Here is an 18,295-nt window from a genome sequence, read left to right on the forward strand (position 1 = left end):
CCTCACACCGTTCAGACCCTCAGTATCTCTGGCTGCACCTCCTCAGATGTCTGCCAACCTGGTCACTCTCATCTAATCTTTTCTAAAAGTCACTCCCCTCCTCAAAACCCTTCAATGGTTCCCTACTGCCCAGAGAACACAGTCCATTCTCTTTGGCAGGCTCAGGGCCTCCATGACCTGTCTCCATGGAACAGCTCCAGGCTTGCGGCTGTGTGCCCCAAGCTCCACTCCCCCAGATTACTTGTCACTTCCCATTCACACCTGGTGCTTTCACATCCTCACACCTTTGCTAATGTTGATTCCCCATCCTGGAATGTCCTTCTCTGATATTTCCATCTGTCAAAATCCTTGTTGTCCTTCAAAGACTAGCTCAAGCCATCTTGGTCCTTTCCACCATGATTAGAAGTGAAAAACTTTCTTCACATCTTGCTTTTACTTCACCTTAGCAATTATTTTACTGTAACTCATATTGGAGTTCTTTGTGTTTGTAGTGTCTGGTCTATTACCCCACTAGGCCATGAATTACTTGAGAAAAACTAAATAGATCTTGTCTATTTCCATATTCTGCATGTTGCCCAGCAAGTGGCTAGAGCCTATAAATGTATGCTGAATGAATAAAAAACCAGGTGGGTGATGAGGAACATCTGATGCTGGGGTGGGGCCAGATGGCAATGTCCTATCCCAGAAATCACACTCTATTGAACCTATATGGCTACTTGACAGCCTCTCCCATTGGATTATGAGCAACCTGAGGGCAGCAATCTGTCTGTCTCACTCACACATGTACTCCTAGCCCTTAGCACAGAACCACACATACAGTGTTTGTCTAAATTTTTGCTAAAACAAGTGAATGGTGTGTCTATTTGATTCCCACAAACACTTAGCATCTGCCTCCCTGAGCTCCCCAGGTTGGGAGGGGGAGGTCTTCTTGTCTCAGAACTACCCATCCCAGAGCTCCCTGAAGACAGAGGTACATAGAGTGGTCCACGGGAGCTGGACCCAGTGCACTTACTGATGGTACATCCGCAGGACGTCATAGAGATAGTCCTTCTCTGCATCATTTTCAATCAAAAAATCCACCTGGAAAACCCAAGGGCAGAATTACAGCTCCGGGCCCAGCACTCCCATAGCAGACCTCAGGGAGGGGGGTGGCCACTGCCGGGGTCCTCCTCAGCATCTCCACAGGGCTGGAGTTGTGGGGGGAGAAGGGAAGCCAGAGACCAGGCTGACTCTCTGACCCTAACACTGCAGACCAATGCTGACCACCCCGCCATGGCCTCGGGAGTACCTCTACAGGTCCCCCAGTGGATGCACACACATCACATATGCACACATGTGAACCCCCATGTGACAGCAATGCACCCTGTAACAGCTGAGGTGCTGCTCACCCCCATGGCTATGTCACCAGCATCCAGGGTGGCAGTGCTAGTGTTAGCCTTCTGGTTTGGAGGAAGCCCATTGTCTTACCTGCTGGTGGCTGTAGTGCTGGAGAACTGCTTTCAGAAAGGATTTGGGCCATTCACTCAGCACATCCCACCCTCCAGAAGCACCCTGCCACCGGTTCTTCTGTGTCATCAATGCCAGGGGCAACTCCTCCCTCTCTTGTCCTGGCCTAAGCTGGGCTGGCCCTGACTTCTGTCCCCTGGTCAGCTTCCTGGCCACTCCTTTCCCTCCCCAGGTCCCTCCCTGCACACCCCTTCTCAGGGAGAGAGTCAAGTTACATCATTTCTACTTTGCTGACGTCAATGGCTGGAGCTCCAAGGTCAGGGTCAGGAGCTGTTTCTTTAGCACCTCAATCCCAGGGGAACTGGTGGGTCAGAAGCACCAAATTCTACTCCCTGGGACAGCTCAGTGTGAATCTCTACACATTGTACCCTTAACTCTCTCTTCAGCCCAAGACAGAGTAAGAGGGCAGGAGGGGCCTTAGGCTAGGGACGGGTGAGGAGGCAGGTTTCATGTGGTGGGGGCAGTCCATCTTGTGTGGGCCTGGGACTTACGCTTTTGTGAAGAGCTGGAATTGAGCTAAGAGGAGACAGATCCAGGAGGCTATGACAGATATGTAATGTGGAGTGACGGGAAGATGGAGACTCAGGGCTGGGCTAAGAGGGTGGAAGGAAGGCTCTGGACGAGAGCACTGGGTTCACTCATCATTCGGCAGACACCACTGAGCACTGTGTGCCTCTCTGCACAGCATGGTGCTGTCCAAGACCTACTGGATGGATGCCATGGGCTTTACACTGAGTACAAAGTATCAGAAGAGTGGTACAAAGTGCCCTGGAGCAGGGGCTCCCCAAAACTGAGCCTTGGACTGATCCTTGCTCACTTATTCCAGCTAAATTCTGCTTACTGATGGCCACCACATCTGAGAAACTTGATGTGTATTATCTTTAACGTCCCAACAAACATCTGAGAGAGGTGGATATTATTCCCATTTCACAGCTGAGGAAATAAGAAGCTCAGAGAAGTGGCAAAGCTGAGACTCCAACTTATGCCTCCTGGCTCCAAAACTCCTGCTTTTTTTTCAAACCACCACATGGTATCCACTTACCAGATACAACTTTTTTGTATGCATTTGTCTAATACAGATTTACTGAACACCTATTGCGTGGAAAACACCATGTCTTTTTTTTTTTTCCAACTAGAGGAAGAAAGCTTTTCCTTTTCTTGGATCCCTCTTGAAATGAGCAGAGACACCCTAAAGGAGCCCAGCATCTACAAATAACTGTGGGGGGTGCTTGTCTCTTCATTACATCAATTCCCCGATTACTGCCCACCTTGGGCTGGCCCCCTCCACCCAGTATCAGCATTCTCTGGCTGACGCTCTACTGGCTCTGTGCTCTTGGCTGGTAAGCAGCAGTGGGGGGTGTGGTGGTGGTTCAGGCCCCTTGTCTGAGGCACTGGAGGCAAATTCTGGGCTTGCTCTTGGACCCTTTCCAACCACATCTCGTGGCATTCCTCCCCGTGGACTGGCCATTTGGGACAGCTGCACAGGAGCAAGCAACATCAAGCTCATGCAAATTCAACTCCGCATGTGCACCCAGCCAAAAAGGGAGAAAGAGAAAGAAGAAACTCAATAATACATGTTATTCCTCTGGATGAACATCTGCCCTCCTTGGTCTATTGTGGGGATTAAATAAGTGAATATATGTAAAGTACTTAAGACAATGCCCAGGGCTCCAAAATTTTAGGGGCTCCAAAATGTGTCCTGGATCTCTTCTTCTGTTTCCCCAGGCCTACTCTCCAGCCTTCTCCACCCTGCTGTGTCCCAGGAAGCTTTCCCTGGGTTCCCTGACCTCTGTTTCCCACTGTGTTCAGCTAGTTGGTGAGAGGGCCTGAGGAGAAAGGGAAAGGGGTTTTGATTCCTGGCTCTCCCCCATGAGCTCCCCACCCCTTGCTGGATCATCACGTGGCAGGCCTCGGCCTCTCTCTGCAGCCCTGGGTTCCCCTGGGGGGAGGATCCCCCTAACATTGCCTCATCAGGAGCGCTGGCTTCTTGCTGCTACTCCCAGGCCATGTTACCACTCCTTGTGGGTTCACAGTCCAGGCCCTTCATAAAACTCTCCAGTTTCCTGTTTGGATAAGCCACCTGCTTCCTGCAGTGACCCTGGCTGGTGTGAAATGTTAGCCATTAGTGGCTGTGGTGCTGGCCGCATTTCCTCTCGGTGGGCTCTCCTGCACCTTTAAGATGCTGCAAACATCAGCTGTCCATGGCAAGCCTTTCCTCTCCTCACCCCCAAAGCCTGTCCTGTCATTCTTAGTGCACATGACTGCACTTTGCTCCTGCCCCTACTATGTGGCTCCCCAAGTTGTGTTAAGTTGTGTTATACTTTCTCTCTTCACCTGCCTGTCTCCCCACCAATCGGTGTGTGGCCCAGATACAGGCCTTGGGGGAGTGTGGAGAGTGAGGCCAGCAAGTTCTTCCCCAGCTGGGTCTGCCCTTCTCTGTGCTTCAGTTTCCTCATCTGTAAAATGGGAAGTAAAGTACATATTTCATAGGATTTAATCCTTCTATGAGGGATTAACCATTGATTTGTATTATTCATTGAGTTAATAATAGCTAAATGCCTATTTAACAGGGCCTGGCAAATAGTGAGTTCTAAGTATTTGTTAAATAGAACTGAGTAGGGATAAATGAGAACAGATTCTATATTCTCAACAGCTGGCAGAGAGTGTGCCCTCAGTAAATGTTGGTGGGATGAATGGATCCCACCACACTCCTTCCCAGGCTTCTACAGTGTGCATCCCTGAGAGTACTGGGTGTTTGACTCTTGTTTCAGTATCTGTCACCTTTTCAAAAGCTCATGTCTTGCCAGATACTTGCTAGCATTTGACCCAGTGCCTGGAACAGCTGGTCACGTCCTCCTTACCCTGCTTCTCCTGCTCCCTTTGCTCTTCCTACTCCCCTTGCTCTCCTCTAAAGGTTGGGGGGCCCCAGCTCTGTCCTGAGTCTTCTCTCATCAGCACTGTCTCCCTAAGTGACCTTATCAGTCTTAGGGGTTGAACTACAATGTATTCCCCAAGAACTCTCAGTGGCTTATCTCTAGCAATAGACCTCTCCCCCAACCCCCTCAGACGCTGACAGCTACCAGCCTTCTCAGCCATCTCTCTACTCATAGGCCTAAAGAGGCATCTCAAACTTCAAACATTCGTAATGGAACTCTTGGTTTCCACCACCTCCCACTAGTCCCCACCAACCTGCTCCTTGCAAAATATAGACTTGCCCTTGATGTCTCTCACCACAGCCACAGCCAATCCAACAGTAAAGCCAGTCAGATCTACCTTCAACAGGTATCTGGGTCTGACCACTCCTTGTCCTAGTCCAAGCCTCCACTTCTGGCCTGGGCTGCTGCAGGAGCCTCTTAAATGGGTTCACCCTTCCATGCTTGGTCCCCTCAGTCTGCTGTCTACCAGCAGTCAGAGCAATCCCTTTTAAATGTAAATCATTCCCCTGCTGGCTTCTCATCACACTTACTACAAAACCTAGAGTTCCTACCTTGGCCTACCAGGCCCCCACCACTCCTCTAATCCATCTCCCACTACTCTTCAATCCATAATTCCTCTCAGAAACACTGCCCTACTTGGGTTGCTAAAGAAGGCAATCATGTTCTTGCCTCAGGGCCTTTGCACATGCTGTTCCCTCTTCTCGGAATGCTCTTCCACTTATATCCCCATGACTCCTTCCCTCATTTCTTCCAGGTCTCTGCTCAAATATCACCTCTTCAGATAGGGCTTCCTGACTATCCCTATATAAAGTATCAACTGGTTACTCTCTAAATTTAAAAAAAAAGTTTGTTTCTTGTCATAGCATTTATCACTTCTTTGCATTATATGATACCTTTATATAGTATCATATCATAACAACCAGAGTTAGTTGTTAACTCTGTCTTCCTCACTAGAATGTGCTCTCTAGAGGCAGGGACCTTTGTTTTGCAATGGTCAGAGTACTGTTTGGAATATATTTGGAGCTCAGTCCATATTTATTGCATGCATGCATGCATGAATGATTAGCAAATCCCTAGAAGGCAGGGGCTCTTTCTGACTTATTTATTTCCCTTTCCCCAGATGCCTAGGCTTGAGCAGGGTACACTGCAGATACCCATAAATACATGATTGCTGAAGAGGCAATAAACTTTTTGAGCAAATGAGTAACCAAGTTCCTGCAGCATGCAGGTGTGGTGAGCAGAGGGGAAGCCTTCTTTTGTTCTGTTTTTGTTTTTTAATGTTTTCAAAAGAAATTTTCAATTTCTTGTGCACATATTGAAATCTGACATTGAAAGAAAAATAAAACTTTCTGTACCAGCAATGTAAAACGAATAACTTTAAAAAATCACATTATAATCAAATACCTACAATTCTTATATATAGACCCTGGATAATCCCATCAAGGGGGCCTGGGCAGCATTTCAGTCTCTCCCACCCTTTCCACTAACTGAATTGCCTTTACTCACTCTTTCTGCTTCCTAAGTTAAGACAGGTTCTCATTGTCTCTTGGGACTGTTCCTCTCTCTGCTTCCTAAGCATGCAGTCCTGCTGCATCTGCTTCTGATAGTGGCACTGAGGACATGATCTTACTTGCTTTTCTCTTTATGTTTTTTCCACTTGTTGCTATGATAGGTTTTCTTTTTCTTCCTCATGGTGTTTCTCTAATCATTGCTAAGTTAATTCTGGTTAATGATGTTTAATTATTTCTTCAACTTCTGTATTATCAGTGTATTAATCTAGTTTTATCTGGGGCCATCAAGAATAACACCTGAGCTCTTTACTTAGTTGCCTTGTTGTTTGGACACAGTCTTTGCCTATTAAAAATAGGCTTTCATTTAAACTACCTTTTAGTCATATGTGTTTTTTATATATTTCCATGTATGGAATTATATTATACTGAAAAAAATTTAAAATAGAACATCCCCAATTGTCTGGGTAGTGGATTTCTTTATGTTCTTCTGTTTGCTGTTGTTTTTTTTTAAATTGAAGTATGGTTAATATACAACATATTCATTTCAGGTGTACAACATAATGATTTGACAATTGTATACATTATGAAATGCTCACTAGGATAAATATAGTTACCATCTGTCACCTGTCACCATACAAAGATACTACAATATTATTGGCTATATTCCCTATGCTGTATTTTTCATCCCTGTAACTCACAAATTTTTTAATTGGAAATTTGTACCTCTTTATCCCCTTCATCTAATTCGACCATCCCCCCACTCCCCTCCCTTATGGCACCCACCAGTTCTTTGTATTCATGAGTCTGTTTCTGTTTTGTTTTTTATTCATTTTAATTTTTTTAGATTCCACATATAAGTGGAAATCATATGGTATTTGTGTTTTCTCTGTCTAATAATAATACCCTCTAGATCCATCCATATTGTTATCATGGAGATTTCATTCCTTTTTATGGCTGAGTGATTTCCACTGTGTGTATGTAGCAAATCTTTATCCAGTCATCTATTGATGGACATTTAGGTTGTTTCTGTATCTTGGCTATTGCAAATATGTGGTAATAAACATAGGGGTGCATATGTCTTTTCAAATTAGTGTCTTTGTTTTCCTTGGGTAAATACCCAGAAATAGAATTTCTACATCGTATGACAGATCTATTTTTAATTTTTTGAGGAAACTCCACACTGTTTTTCATAGTGGCTGTATCATTTTACATTCCCACGAACAGTGCACAAGGGTTTCACATCCTTACCAACAGCTTGTTATTTCTTATCTTGTTGTTATTAGCCATCCTGGCAGGCATGAGGTGACGTCTCATGGTGGCTTTGATTTGCATGTCCCTGATGATCAGTGATGTTGAGTATCTTTTCGTGTGTCTGTTAGCCACCTCTGTCTTCTTCAGGAAAATGTCTATTCAGGTCCTTGGAGCAGCCTTCTTTTGAAAAGCTGGTCCTCTGGGGAAGAAGCTTTGGTTTCTGATGCACCCCTGCCCTCCCCTTGGTATTTGGGCCCAAGGCTGTGAGTGGGAAAGGCATGCAAGTTCTGCTCATGTTCTTGAGGAAACCACAGAAGCCCAAAGGAACAGACTGTATACTCAAAGGCCTGGAGCCTATTGGCTCATTCAGTAGGATGCTCTGCAGGCACCAACTGGGAACAGTGTGGCCATGGACCAAATGGTTACTATGGGCTCAGAGTAGCCAATACTTGAATTTCTATTTAATCCTAACTGTCCTGTGAAGTAAGCACTATGAGCCTCATCACATGGCTGAGGAAACTAGAGCTTAGAGAGATTAAGTGGTTTGTCCATGGTCTCACTGGCAATGAGTGACAGGGTTGAGGTTTGACCCCAGTTCTGCCTAACTCCAGATAACAAACTACAGTGGATATTTGCTGAGCACTCACTATGTGCAAGGGAATATTTAAGCTCCCTACACACATGTAGATCTTATCCAACATTCACAGTAAATTTACCAGGTAAATACTATTGTTATCCTCATTTAACAAATTAGAGAACCGAGGCACAGAGAGGTAAGTAGCTTGCTCAAGGTCACACAGCATTTCCCATGACAATGCACTACCTTTAATACTACTTTCAACAGCTAAGGATTTGGATTATGAACCATTTCCAAGAGGTAAATTTGCTCTAAAATATTAAGGAAGGGACATCTAGAAAGCCATCAAGAGCAAGCTGTAAATTTCATCTAGTACACCTGTGCTCTCCCATCTCTGTCCTCTCTTGCTTCATCCTCTCTCCCTAGTTCTAGCTGATCTACAACCCGGGAGGGGATGGCTGCTGCTGTCCCTGGAGCAGGAAGGTACAAAGTCCAGTCCAGGCCTTGCCCCACATGGCGCCTGCCCCGCCTGCACACACAAGGGCATTAATAGGTAATGACTCTTATGAGGAGAAAGAACAGGGCAGTGGAAACACAGGGGCCTGAGGCCCTTTGGAGCCTGGGGAAGAGGAGCAAGGGCTGACCCAGAGGCCTAGTCAGACACCAGAGGCCCCAGAGGTAATCTTAGAAGAGGCAAAGAATAGTACCCTACAAGGAGAAGGCAAAAGGGTATCCAACATTACTTTCAGCTCAGGGGTAAGAAAGTGAAATTCAAACCTAAGTCTTGGGGTTGGGGATGGGAGGTTGTGTTCCTTCAAAGTGGGTTGCCTGAAATCTATACTCACCAATGTCCTCAGTGGTTGAAATTTCTCCCCTCATGTCCCTTTGCAACAGGATACGCCGGTGAACACTGTCTCATGCTTCCCTGGCTATTTGCCAAGACCCTGAACTCCTGCTGTATTTCAGGTCTTTCTCACACCTGGGATCCCCAAGGCCTCATTTTTAGGGGACTTCTGCCAGTATGAGCTGCCCCATTTGTGCCCCCACCAAAACTTGATTCCAACACTCAGCACCTAGCCATGGATAATTATTAGAGTAGGATCTGCCTCCCATCCACACAACCACCAATCTGAGGGCACAGTCTGAGTGTACCACAGAGTGGGTACTCCAGATATGTTTAGGAAGTGAGTGACCACCAGCCCCTAGCCCCTGGCCCTTAGCCCCAGTAGCCCCATGCTGGCTGGCTTCTCAGACTCCCCTGGGTATCTCTGAGGAGAGGGAGGGGTTAAGCATCCTAACCTAACCGGGCCTTCCTGAGCTCTACCCCCTCAGGCCTGGGAACAACATTGGCTTGGTCTAAAGACACTATCCCTCGGGCTCTGGGAGGGCTCTCAGGGCTCACAGGGGCCCATCCCTCAGCCAGGGTCTGTAGGTAAATCCAGACACCCCTGGCTCCACCCTTGGGCCTGATGTGAAGGCCCACTGGCTTTCCTCAAATGGTCCTCTCTGCCTCAGGGCCTCAGCCCTGGGAAAAGTTGTGGAAATACCCTGGGTGAAATCCAGCAGCTTTCACTGATGGTCTCTGCGGATCCCAGACCGCCAGTGAGGTCCCTCAGCAGGAAGGGGAGATGTGGCTCTGTCTGAAGGATCTGGCTGACCCTGTTCCTCTTCCTTTCCTCTCACTGCCCCTTGGCCAGCACCATTCCTCAGCTGCTTCTCAGGCCCTAAGAAATGCTCTTAGGCGGGGGTAGGGGTAGGGGGGGAGGGGAGGTGGGGGATCCCTGAAGTGCTCCTGTGTTTTGAGGTCAAAGGACAGAGGCAACCAGTTTCCCTTCCCACCAATGCTCACTGCTCAGACGCTGTCCCACACTCTCTCCACCTGTTCCAACGGTGGGGGGAGGGGGGACTGTTCTAGGAGCTGGGGGATTTGCCCACTATGGGGCATCTCAGAGAAATGACCTGTCTCAGGCCAAGGATGAAAGGAATTCCAACCCCAGGGAAGTCCCAGCCCCTGAAGGGTAGAAAGAGAAAGGACACTTTCTGGAAATCAATTTATCCACTCGGGCGCCTTAGGGGCCCCTAGCAGGTCTTACCTTGTGCCGAAATTCTCGGGCCACTTTCCGGTCCATGACTGGGCCAGATCGCGCCGCGTTGCTGCGCTACTCGATGGCTCTGATGCCTGGCTGCCGGGAGCCCGCAAGGGCAGCTACGGCGATCGCGGGGCCTGGGAGCAGGGGGCGGGGCCTGGGAGTTGTGGGGGACGGGGAGGGGACGGGCATGGGCGGGGCCTCTGGGAGGGCAGAGACGTGTGTCCTGAACCTCGTGGTGCCGCCCTGACGCCCAGGGAGCAAACGGGCTGGGATATATATATGGTGGGGGCGGCGGTGGTTGGACTCGAGGTTGGCGCTCCTATTGAAATAGTCCCCAAACGCAAGCGGATCTCGGGAGGCATGGGGAGGAGGTTTGTGACTTCGTCGGGGTCGGAATACTTTTCTGTGGAGATCCTGAATCTCTCACATCGGTGGTTAGGGAGTGGGAAATCTAGTCAGTTTTCTCTGAATACACAATTAGAGACCCACCCGCCTTCCCAAGACATTCACTCCCTGCCACACATCTCACCTTCAGCGTACATTTCATAAAAGTCCACGGGCTTTTCCCACTGGGAAATAAGTCTTTGATCAGTGAATTCCTTGGGGCTGGGTCTTACTGGGCCCAGAGGGGCCTGAACCAGCGGGTGGCAATGCTCATCCTCAACCGACTTTCTCTCCAACCTACCTAGCCCGCCCCCATCCACACGAACGCACACCACACTCACTAAAGCATGGAAGAGCCGGGCCGTGACATCCTCATTTACAGCCGACCTTTACCCAGGGCCCAGACCCTATCTGGTTCATTTGATTCAATTCAACCGAAGTTTGCTGAACGCCCGGGTCCAGGGCTAGGATGTAAGACAATGATGAACCAAGTCAGGGACAGACTGAGGGGAAAGAGGAGCTCAGGAGAGGGGTGACAAAAACAGGTGTGAATGGGGGACAGTGGGGACTTTTAATTGTGGAACTTGGGCCTGTACTTAACCTAGGGTGGGGCCTGGCCTGTTTGTACCCTGTCAGGGGGCAGGGGACAGGGAGATGGACAGCAGCCCAAATCCGTGAACCCTTGCAACTGTAACTTTGGGGATACCTAGAGATCCCCAACCTTCTCTGCCTCCTATAACCAATATTGAAGTTTTGCCAGCAGACTAGTTTTATTTGGGTTAAATTATTATCTTGTTTAAGATGTAAATCCCCGGGAGAAGACCCTTAAAATATTATGTGCTCTTAGTATTGACTTGTTAGATAGGATAAAAAGGAAAGATTTGTGGGATTTTCAAAGGTCCAGGAAAGACATACAAAATGCAATCTCTTTCAACTTACTTGGTTGATTCTCTACACTTCTTAACTGTGTCATATGGCTGTTTATTTCATATTTAGAATCCAGGCAAGGTGGCAAGTGCCCTTATGAGTGGGAAAGTGGGCCCCTGACCATGTCAACCCTTGTTTCCATGACCACCACTCCCACAGACTCTCTCCTTGGTTTTGAAGACAACATGGAGCCCTGGTTCTCCTCTCCCATAAATGTTCCTTTCAAGCTTCTCTGAGACAACCTGCCTTCAACCAATCCCTAACCATGGCTCCATCCTTGGCGCTGTCCTCTTCATCTTTCCATTTATGCCCATGGCTGCAAATACCCTATGTGGGGGTGGCTATGTGAGCTTCATTTACCACTATATTCCCAGATCAGTGTACGTGAGAAATAGATGTTCAACAAATCTGTTGAATGGATGAATGAACAAATGCATCCTATATCTATATCCTTGCCTGGGGCGTCTGCTGGGGCCATAAGCATCATCATTAATCATCATCATCTGCAAGGCCTGCGTTTGGCTGGTGTTTCAACACCTGGGTAAACAAATGAATGGTGCACAGGTCCCCAAGGCTCTCAGGCACACATTTCCGCCATTTAAAAATTCCTCTTGCACAAAGAGTGTATCTTGTTCACAAAATAAAAGCTTTTTCCCCCCAAAATCTGGTCTTGATGGGAACAATGATATGGGAGCGTGAGGCACTTCTTTCACCCAGTCAACATTTTTTGAGGCAGAGCCTAAGCTAGTGCTGGACATACAGAGAGGACTGAGGCATGATCTATTTCCCAGGGGTGCTCAAAACTGAGGATGGGGCGGGGACCCGGGACCCAGGAGGCTGTAGTAGGGAGTGGTGGGAGCACAGGCTAGGACTCTGCAGGCCTGAGGCCTGGTTCTGCTTGTGACCTCTCACCACGGGTGGCACGTCGCAGGACCTCTGTAAAAGCAGAGCAGGAGACCAGACTCATAGCAGCACCTTGGGCGTTCCAGGACCCAGGGTCTGGAGTCAGGGATCTCTGAGCAGTGAGGGATGTGGGAGCCTGCCCAGGCTGCCGCTGCTCCCCCAGGAGACTTAGGGCTGAGTGATCTGAATCCAGCCTCCGCTGGGGAAGAGCAGCCACCGGCCAAGAAAGGCAAAGGCTGGACAGTCTCCAGGCGCCTAAATTATGGTGATAAGCTGGGCGGTCCTGTCATTGCAGCTCAGGGAGGAGCCAAATGCCTGGGAGGAGGGGCCGAGGGAACCCAGGGGCCAGAGAGTGAGAGGGACGGCGGCCGCCGAGTGGAGGTGTGACGTGCCTTCGCCGGGAGAGGCACTCGGGACCCCAGCTCTGCATTCAGTCCTCCCAGTCCCCGCGCGCCCCTATGGGGGCCCCTGCCCCGCGCGCCTCCACGCGGGTTCTGTGCCTGCTGCTCGCCTGCGTTGGGCTGCCCCGGGGTGAGCCGGCAGGGGCGTCCCTGCGCGTGCGGTCTCTCGGTGAGACGCGTGTGGACGAGGGGTGGCCGGGGCTGCGGGGAAGTTGAGGGGAACGGGCCTGAGCAGGTCCGAGGGAGAGAGGAAAAAGAGAAGGGGTGGGGGCCAGCCTGGAAGAGGGTCAGGGGGAGAAGGAGCTCAGAAGGAGGGGGAGGATTGCGGCAGCCAGGGGAATGGGTCCCAAGCCAAGCAGGGTGGAGGAGATCCACAGTGGGGAACTGGAGCGACTGGGGCACAGCGAGTGGGAGACCCTTGCTGGAGAAGATTCGCCGGGGAGGGGTTGGAAGGATCGGAGAGGGCTCCCGGGAGAAAGACTGGGGAGGGGAATGCCAGGGATGTGGGAGAGGCCCCCCACCACGGTGGGGAAGGGCGGTGGGAGGCCCAACAAAGGCAGGCAGAACTTGAGTGGAGAGTAATCCCCCCCAGCAGCAGCACTCGGACCCCAGGGCGACGCAGAGCTGCAGCTCGAGGCAGCCCAGCATACCAGGTGAGTAGGTGCAAGCTTGTGGCTGCCCCACCCAATGATCCCATTTTTACTCCTGCTGTGGGTGACCCCTGGGATTTAGCACAGAGGGTGGGGTGGGCCTGGGGCTGGTGGGGAGGCATAGCCCATTCTTATCCCCTTACCCACGTCGGGTTGTTTTTCATTTAGTCGCAACCATCAGGAGGTGACCCTTGCCATGGTGGATGCTACAACAGTGATGGGAGCCCAGGTAAGGGGAGGCCCAGGGAAGGGGGATTCACTGGGCAGGGGCTTATTTCTGTGTGGGTCTGAGGTTAGCAGGGATCTCTGTAGGTTGCAGGAAGCCTGTCTCTGCAGCTATTCCAAAGGCAACAAAGTTCCTACCTGTGCCTGAAATATGCAAATTCCTAAGACACTCTGTTCCCACCCTCCTAATCTCTTGGGGTCCTGTTGCCAGCATGGTGTTTGGTTTGGTTTTGTTTTTTAGGGGAGGATGACACCAAGGCACAATCAGGGGACAGCTGGTGCAAGGAGAGGTTAGGAGAGATTTTTTCCCTGTCTAGTCTGCAAAGTTCACAAACCCTGTCTGAGGCCCCTCTCCATACCCTGTCGGTGCCCCAGCAATGCTACCCTGAGAGGAGACACAAAAACTGAGCCTCCTGGTGGGGTTTGCAAGGAGGGGCTGGTTGAGAAGCAGAGCCTGAACTGCTTTCCTCTGAGTCTTGACCATTCCCTATTGCCCACCCCCCTAGGGACCTCTGGGCTTTCAGGAGACATTATGGTTTGTTTTTCTCTTTGCCAAATATCTTTGGCTTCTGGATCAGGTGATTCAGGTTCTCTTTCCAATCCTGTCCTGCATTTGTCTCCTTTCAACAACCACAGACATGTTATAAATCTAGCCGACCCACAGCCAGGTCTCCCAGAGCATCTTGAGCCTCAACTTATGCACCTTGGCCCTAGAGATCACTTCTGGATAGTTACTGTGTCAGCAGGTTGGAGACATTATTAACAAAATTGTACATATATATAATATTTTATATTTATATATACTAGAAATTTATATATATATAAAACATAATACAAAACAATGTGTCTTGAATACCTGCCCTTTGGAAATAGATATCAAGACCTAAAGGGGCACACTTACTCTCTAACATGTGGATTATCTGAGTTCTTTAATTTGTTGTTTGTTCACTTTTCCAGGCCCCAAGTTTTAGAATCACAGTCAGGTACAGTTTGACTGGAAAGATAATGTCATTGTTCTTTTTACAGATGGGGCAATCAGGGCAGGTGGATGACTTGCTGGGGGCCCACAGGAGCAGGTGGATTAAGGTCTCCTGGTGGAGCGGGCCTGTTCCCCATACCAGAAATGCCCTGTAGGACTTCAGGAGTCCTTGTATTTTAGTGGGGGAAGTGATCCTTACCCAAGCACCTCATTCCCCTTCCTTCCTTGTAGGATTCCATGGTAGGCCCCCCATCCCACTTTTCCTTGGGGAAGCATCTGGACCAGACAACCCCAGTAGGTTTTTCACCTTATTCTTAGAGTAAAGAAGGGGCTGGAATGGCCCTCCTTTAGGTGACTGGAGGTGGGGTCTGGGGAATGAGGCCATTAACTAGAAAGTGAACCTGGGGACCCTTCAAGGGCTTCTGCCTGAAATATCCTTCATCAGGATGGAAGGGGGTCCAAGGAAAGCGGCCAAGAACCTTCATTTCAGTTCTGCCTCACTCCTACAGAGCTCAGCCATTCTGAGAGTTGGTGGTGTAGAGCAGGGGGACATAAACTTGGATGGGGAAAAAAATGCTTTTATTTACAGGAAACTCAATCTAACTGAAACTTAGCATTCCCTTCAATTATTACTATAGAGTCCAAACCACAAGAGTATTAGCAGTGTCTGTGATTGTCACCAATAGAAATCACAGGGCAGTTTCATGTCAATGTATCTCTAGATCTCATTTATGCTCATTACTTCAAAATTCTGGCAATGATAAGACCTACTGTTAGGAATTGTTATTTAATGTGTTAATAAAGAAACACAAATATTACCAATCACATATTTTTAGGAAATATTTTCATAACTATATTGTAATATAACTGATGTCCTTTGTAATCTTATGTTTTCTTATATTTATAAACATTATTCTGAGAGGGAATCCATAGGCTTCACTAGATTATAAGGGTTCATGGCATCAAAGTGTTTAAGAACTCCTGACCTAAATTGAAGACAACAATCTGGATGGGATTTAAAATTTCTCCCCAAGATGGCCTTGCCCCTGCAGCACAAGCTGTCTTAGCCTCAGAACCAATCTTTCAGGCCGTATCTGAGGTGGGGGCGAAGAGTGGAGAGACACAAAGACTAAGTCTAATTAAAAGCTCTTCGGGACCTGTAGGACTGTGGTGGTGATTGTTTTCCGGGCTGCTCACTCCCATTTCCCTTGGTCTCTTGAGGCCCTGTGAGATCAATTACAACCAGGGAGGGAAGCCTGATTCCTGGGTCTGCAGGGTCAGGAGAGCCAGGGAGGACCCAGACACCAGGGGCCAATGTGGGAAGTGAGCATGAAAACATGGCCACGGAGGGACCAGTGGCCTCCTAGGGGTCAGCAGGACAGTGAAGAGGGCAGGGATGAGTGGCTAGGGATGAGGTGGGGAGGCTCAGCAGGTCAAGGAGGGACAAAGGGCTGGGGTTGGCTCCGGGGACCAGGGGCTCAGAATACTTTTCCATGTTCCAAGTCCTTTACTGGAGGTTCGGGATTTTGCCTGAAGATGCAGAGATGACAGTGTGGTGTGTGCCCAGCGGGCCCTGTGCACAGGAGCACGAGCTCCATGAGGTCAAGGCCTGTTCAGTTCACGGTGCCTGGCCTGGGGGTGAGCCCATGGCTCTGGAAAGCCATACAAAGGAGACTGAGGCCCTCCAAGGGAAGGAGGCTGCTGTGCCCAGGGTCCCATTCCCAGTGGACAGCAGACATCTTGGGCTGGAGTTCCAAGCAGTCAGGCGTCCAAGTCAGCTAACTGTGTGGTGGCTGAACACACAGTCCTAATTTCAGATGGTTTATATATTGAGAGACCAAGTGTTGAGATTTCTGGTCTGGAAAAAGAAATTTCTTAGGTGTGCTTTGCCTGTGTCCTCCTTGGATTTGTGGTGTCAGGGAGCTGAGTTCTGAGGTGTGGGTGGTAATCTGTGAGGCACTGTTTTTGCTGTTGTTGGAAGAGTGCAAAGGGAAGGTTAGGTGAGGGTAAGGTGAGACATCCCTCTGCCTTGGGCTGAGGGGTTGCCTTTGTTTCTTCGGTCTGCATCATGCGGATTCTGCCTTGAGGAGGGCCTGTGTTTGTTCCCTAGGCAAGGGGGTTTTGTGCTGGCCTGTGGGCACAAAGATTTTCTAGAGAGGGAGGCGTGGCTGGGGGGTATGGGAGCATGGAGAAGAGAGAATGTGTTCAGGCCACGAAGATGCCACGCTGGAGGGTCAAAACCAACCCTCTCTTGTCTGGCTTAGTGCAGGCCTGAAAAATGTTCCCTTCCCTGCTTCTAAAGAGGTGGGCCTGGTGGGTGGAGCGGCTGGAGCACCAGGGTTGGGGGCTGCATCGGGCCTCCCTCCCTCCAGGCGATGGACAAGGAGGGCTGTGACCTCCAGGAAGGCTGCTTTCCCTAAGGTCAGCCTTTGATCGCATTCCCTCTCTTCTATCTTTGAAAGGAGGCTGAGGACCTGGACTCCTTGGCCATGTCTTCCTGGGAAAGGCGGCTCCATCGGGCCAAATGTGCTCCGTCTTGTAAGTGGCCCCTCCCTGTGGCCCTTGGGCTGCGTGCCGGAAGGCCCTGACCTGCAGGGAGTCCTGTGAGGGCAGGCCTCGGGCATCCTGTGACCTCTTTCCTGCATGGGGTCTCTTTCCAGCTTCCCCAGCCCAGGCCTCCAACTCCGCTCTTTCTCCTTCCTGGTGGAGGAGAGCTAATTCTCCAGCATCACGTTCTTATGACCCCAGCCCTGTAGCTTTTCCCCCTCACACTGCCTGACTGCAGGGATTTGTGCTTCCTAGTTGGGTGGGTGTTTCCTCTTCCACTTCACCCTGTTTCTGTGGCCTCTTGCTATGTTCTGTGGCATTGTGGTTCATCCCTTCCTGTGTCCGTGGCCTCTCCCTCTCCCTGTCCCGTGTCGAGGGCCCTCTCTTTTGTGGCTCCTTCCCTCACCACGCTGGGCTCTGCTCTGTCTTCTCATCCTCTGGGGGCTTTCTCTCTGCCGTGTGCCCAGTGTGTGGCCTCCCCCACTCCCCTTGTTTATGCCTTGGCCTCCTCCCCGAGCCTCTGGAGTGGGGAGGAAGAGCAGTACCTGATCTCCACGCAGTCTCCCTGCTCACCCACCATGCTCCATATTCTTAGTTCTGCCTGCCTTGCCTGTCTGCCTGCCAGGAACTCTTAGCTTAGAGAACTGAAAGCCAAGCTGGGCTGCCTGGGGGCCACTTGGCACAGACTGAAGCCTGGTACTCTGAGACTGATAGAATCTGGACCTGAGTACCACCTTTCGATTAGGCCCACCCACCATCACAGAGAGACCCAGGTGTCGTCTTCCTTAGGCTACAGGCATTCTCCTGAGGAAGCGTCAGCAAGCCACAAGCCCACCTTTCCCCTGACCCCTCCCCTCAAAGAGCCCGCCAAAAACCCTGGCCATATAAACCCTCTTGACCTGTTAGAGACCCCTTTTTCCCTTTGTTCTGCTGGCCAGAACAAAGGGGTCCCTCTCAGGTTCAGCAATAAACCTGCTTGAACTGCTTAGTTCGCATCCCCTCTTCTTCTTTCATCTATTCCCTCTATCTCTTTCAGAGATCCCTCCCCACCTGCCTGCAGGTGGGAGGGGAGGGCGGGGCCTGGTTGCGCCCACAGGAGGGAGGTGCTGCCTTGCTGCTCTGCTGATCTCAGCTTGGTGGGGAGGTGCCTCCTGTGTCTCTTTGCAGATTTGTTCTCCTGCTTCAATGGGGGTGAATGTGTGCACCCAGCCTTCTGTGACTGCAGACGCTTCAATGCCACTGGGCCGCGCTGCCAGATGGGTGGGTCTGAGCTCCATCTCACCCCTGGGATGGGCCATGGGTGCAGGGAAAGCTGTGGGTCTGAGTCCTGGGGGTTCTGGGCTGTTGGGCTACAGGGATAACCGAGCTTCTGGCTTGGTGGCCCCTGCAGCTACACAGAGAGGTTCTC

At 50.1% G+C, this 18,295-nt stretch overlaps 2 protein-coding genes across 31 annotated transcripts in view; one reads left to right on the forward strand and one right to left on the reverse strand.

Annotated features, from left to right (window-relative positions):
* USH1C (USH1 protein network component harmonin) overlaps positions 1 to 10,016 on the reverse strand; it is a 45,791-nt gene extending 35,775 nt beyond the window's left edge. For 8 of the 24 annotated variants that reach the window (XR_005063560.2, XR_005063559.2, XR_012122628.1 and 5 more), the window contains exons 1-2: positions 7,202 to 7,403; positions 1,013 to 1,080 (exon numbers count right to left, since the gene is read on the reverse strand). Coding sequence is in view for 19 of the 24 variants with exons in the window: in XM_037026776.2 (XP_036882671.2) it covers positions 1,013 to 1,080; positions 7,202 to 7,285 (152 nt within the window). In the remaining 5 variants the exon portion in view is untranslated. Of the gene's footprint in view, positions 1 to 1,012; positions 1,081 to 7,201; positions 7,404 to 9,874 lie in introns of those variants that run through there. The other 16 variants (XR_005063562.2, XM_037026782.2, XM_073216292.1 and 13 more) reach the window with 9 other exon arrangements.
* A 2,423-nt stretch (positions 10,017 to 12,439) lies between these two features.
* OTOG (otogelin) overlaps positions 12,440 to 18,295 on the forward strand; it is a 78,007-nt gene continuing 72,151 nt past the window's right edge. For 4 of the 7 annotated variants that reach the window (XR_001855034.3, XM_017672674.3, XM_017672679.3 and 1 more), the window contains exons 1-5: positions 12,440 to 12,655; positions 13,079 to 13,139; positions 13,305 to 13,365; positions 16,803 to 16,878; positions 18,055 to 18,147. Coding sequence is in view for 6 of the 7 variants with exons in the window: in XM_017672674.3 (XP_017528163.3) it covers positions 12,544 to 12,655; positions 13,079 to 13,139; positions 13,305 to 13,365; positions 16,803 to 16,878; positions 18,055 to 18,147 (403 nt within the window). In the remaining variant the exon portion in view is untranslated. The remainder of the gene's footprint in view (positions 12,656 to 13,078; positions 13,140 to 13,304; positions 13,366 to 16,802; positions 16,879 to 18,054; positions 18,148 to 18,295) is intronic. The other 3 variants (XM_073216295.1, XM_017672676.3, XM_017672678.3) reach the window with 3 other exon arrangements.

Source organism: Manis javanica, chromosome 11, assembly GCF_040802235.1.
Source record: "Manis javanica isolate MJ-LG chromosome 11, MJ_LKY, whole genome shotgun sequence".
Classification (NCBI taxonomy): Eukaryota; Metazoa; Chordata; class Mammalia; order Pholidota; family Manidae; genus Manis; species Manis javanica.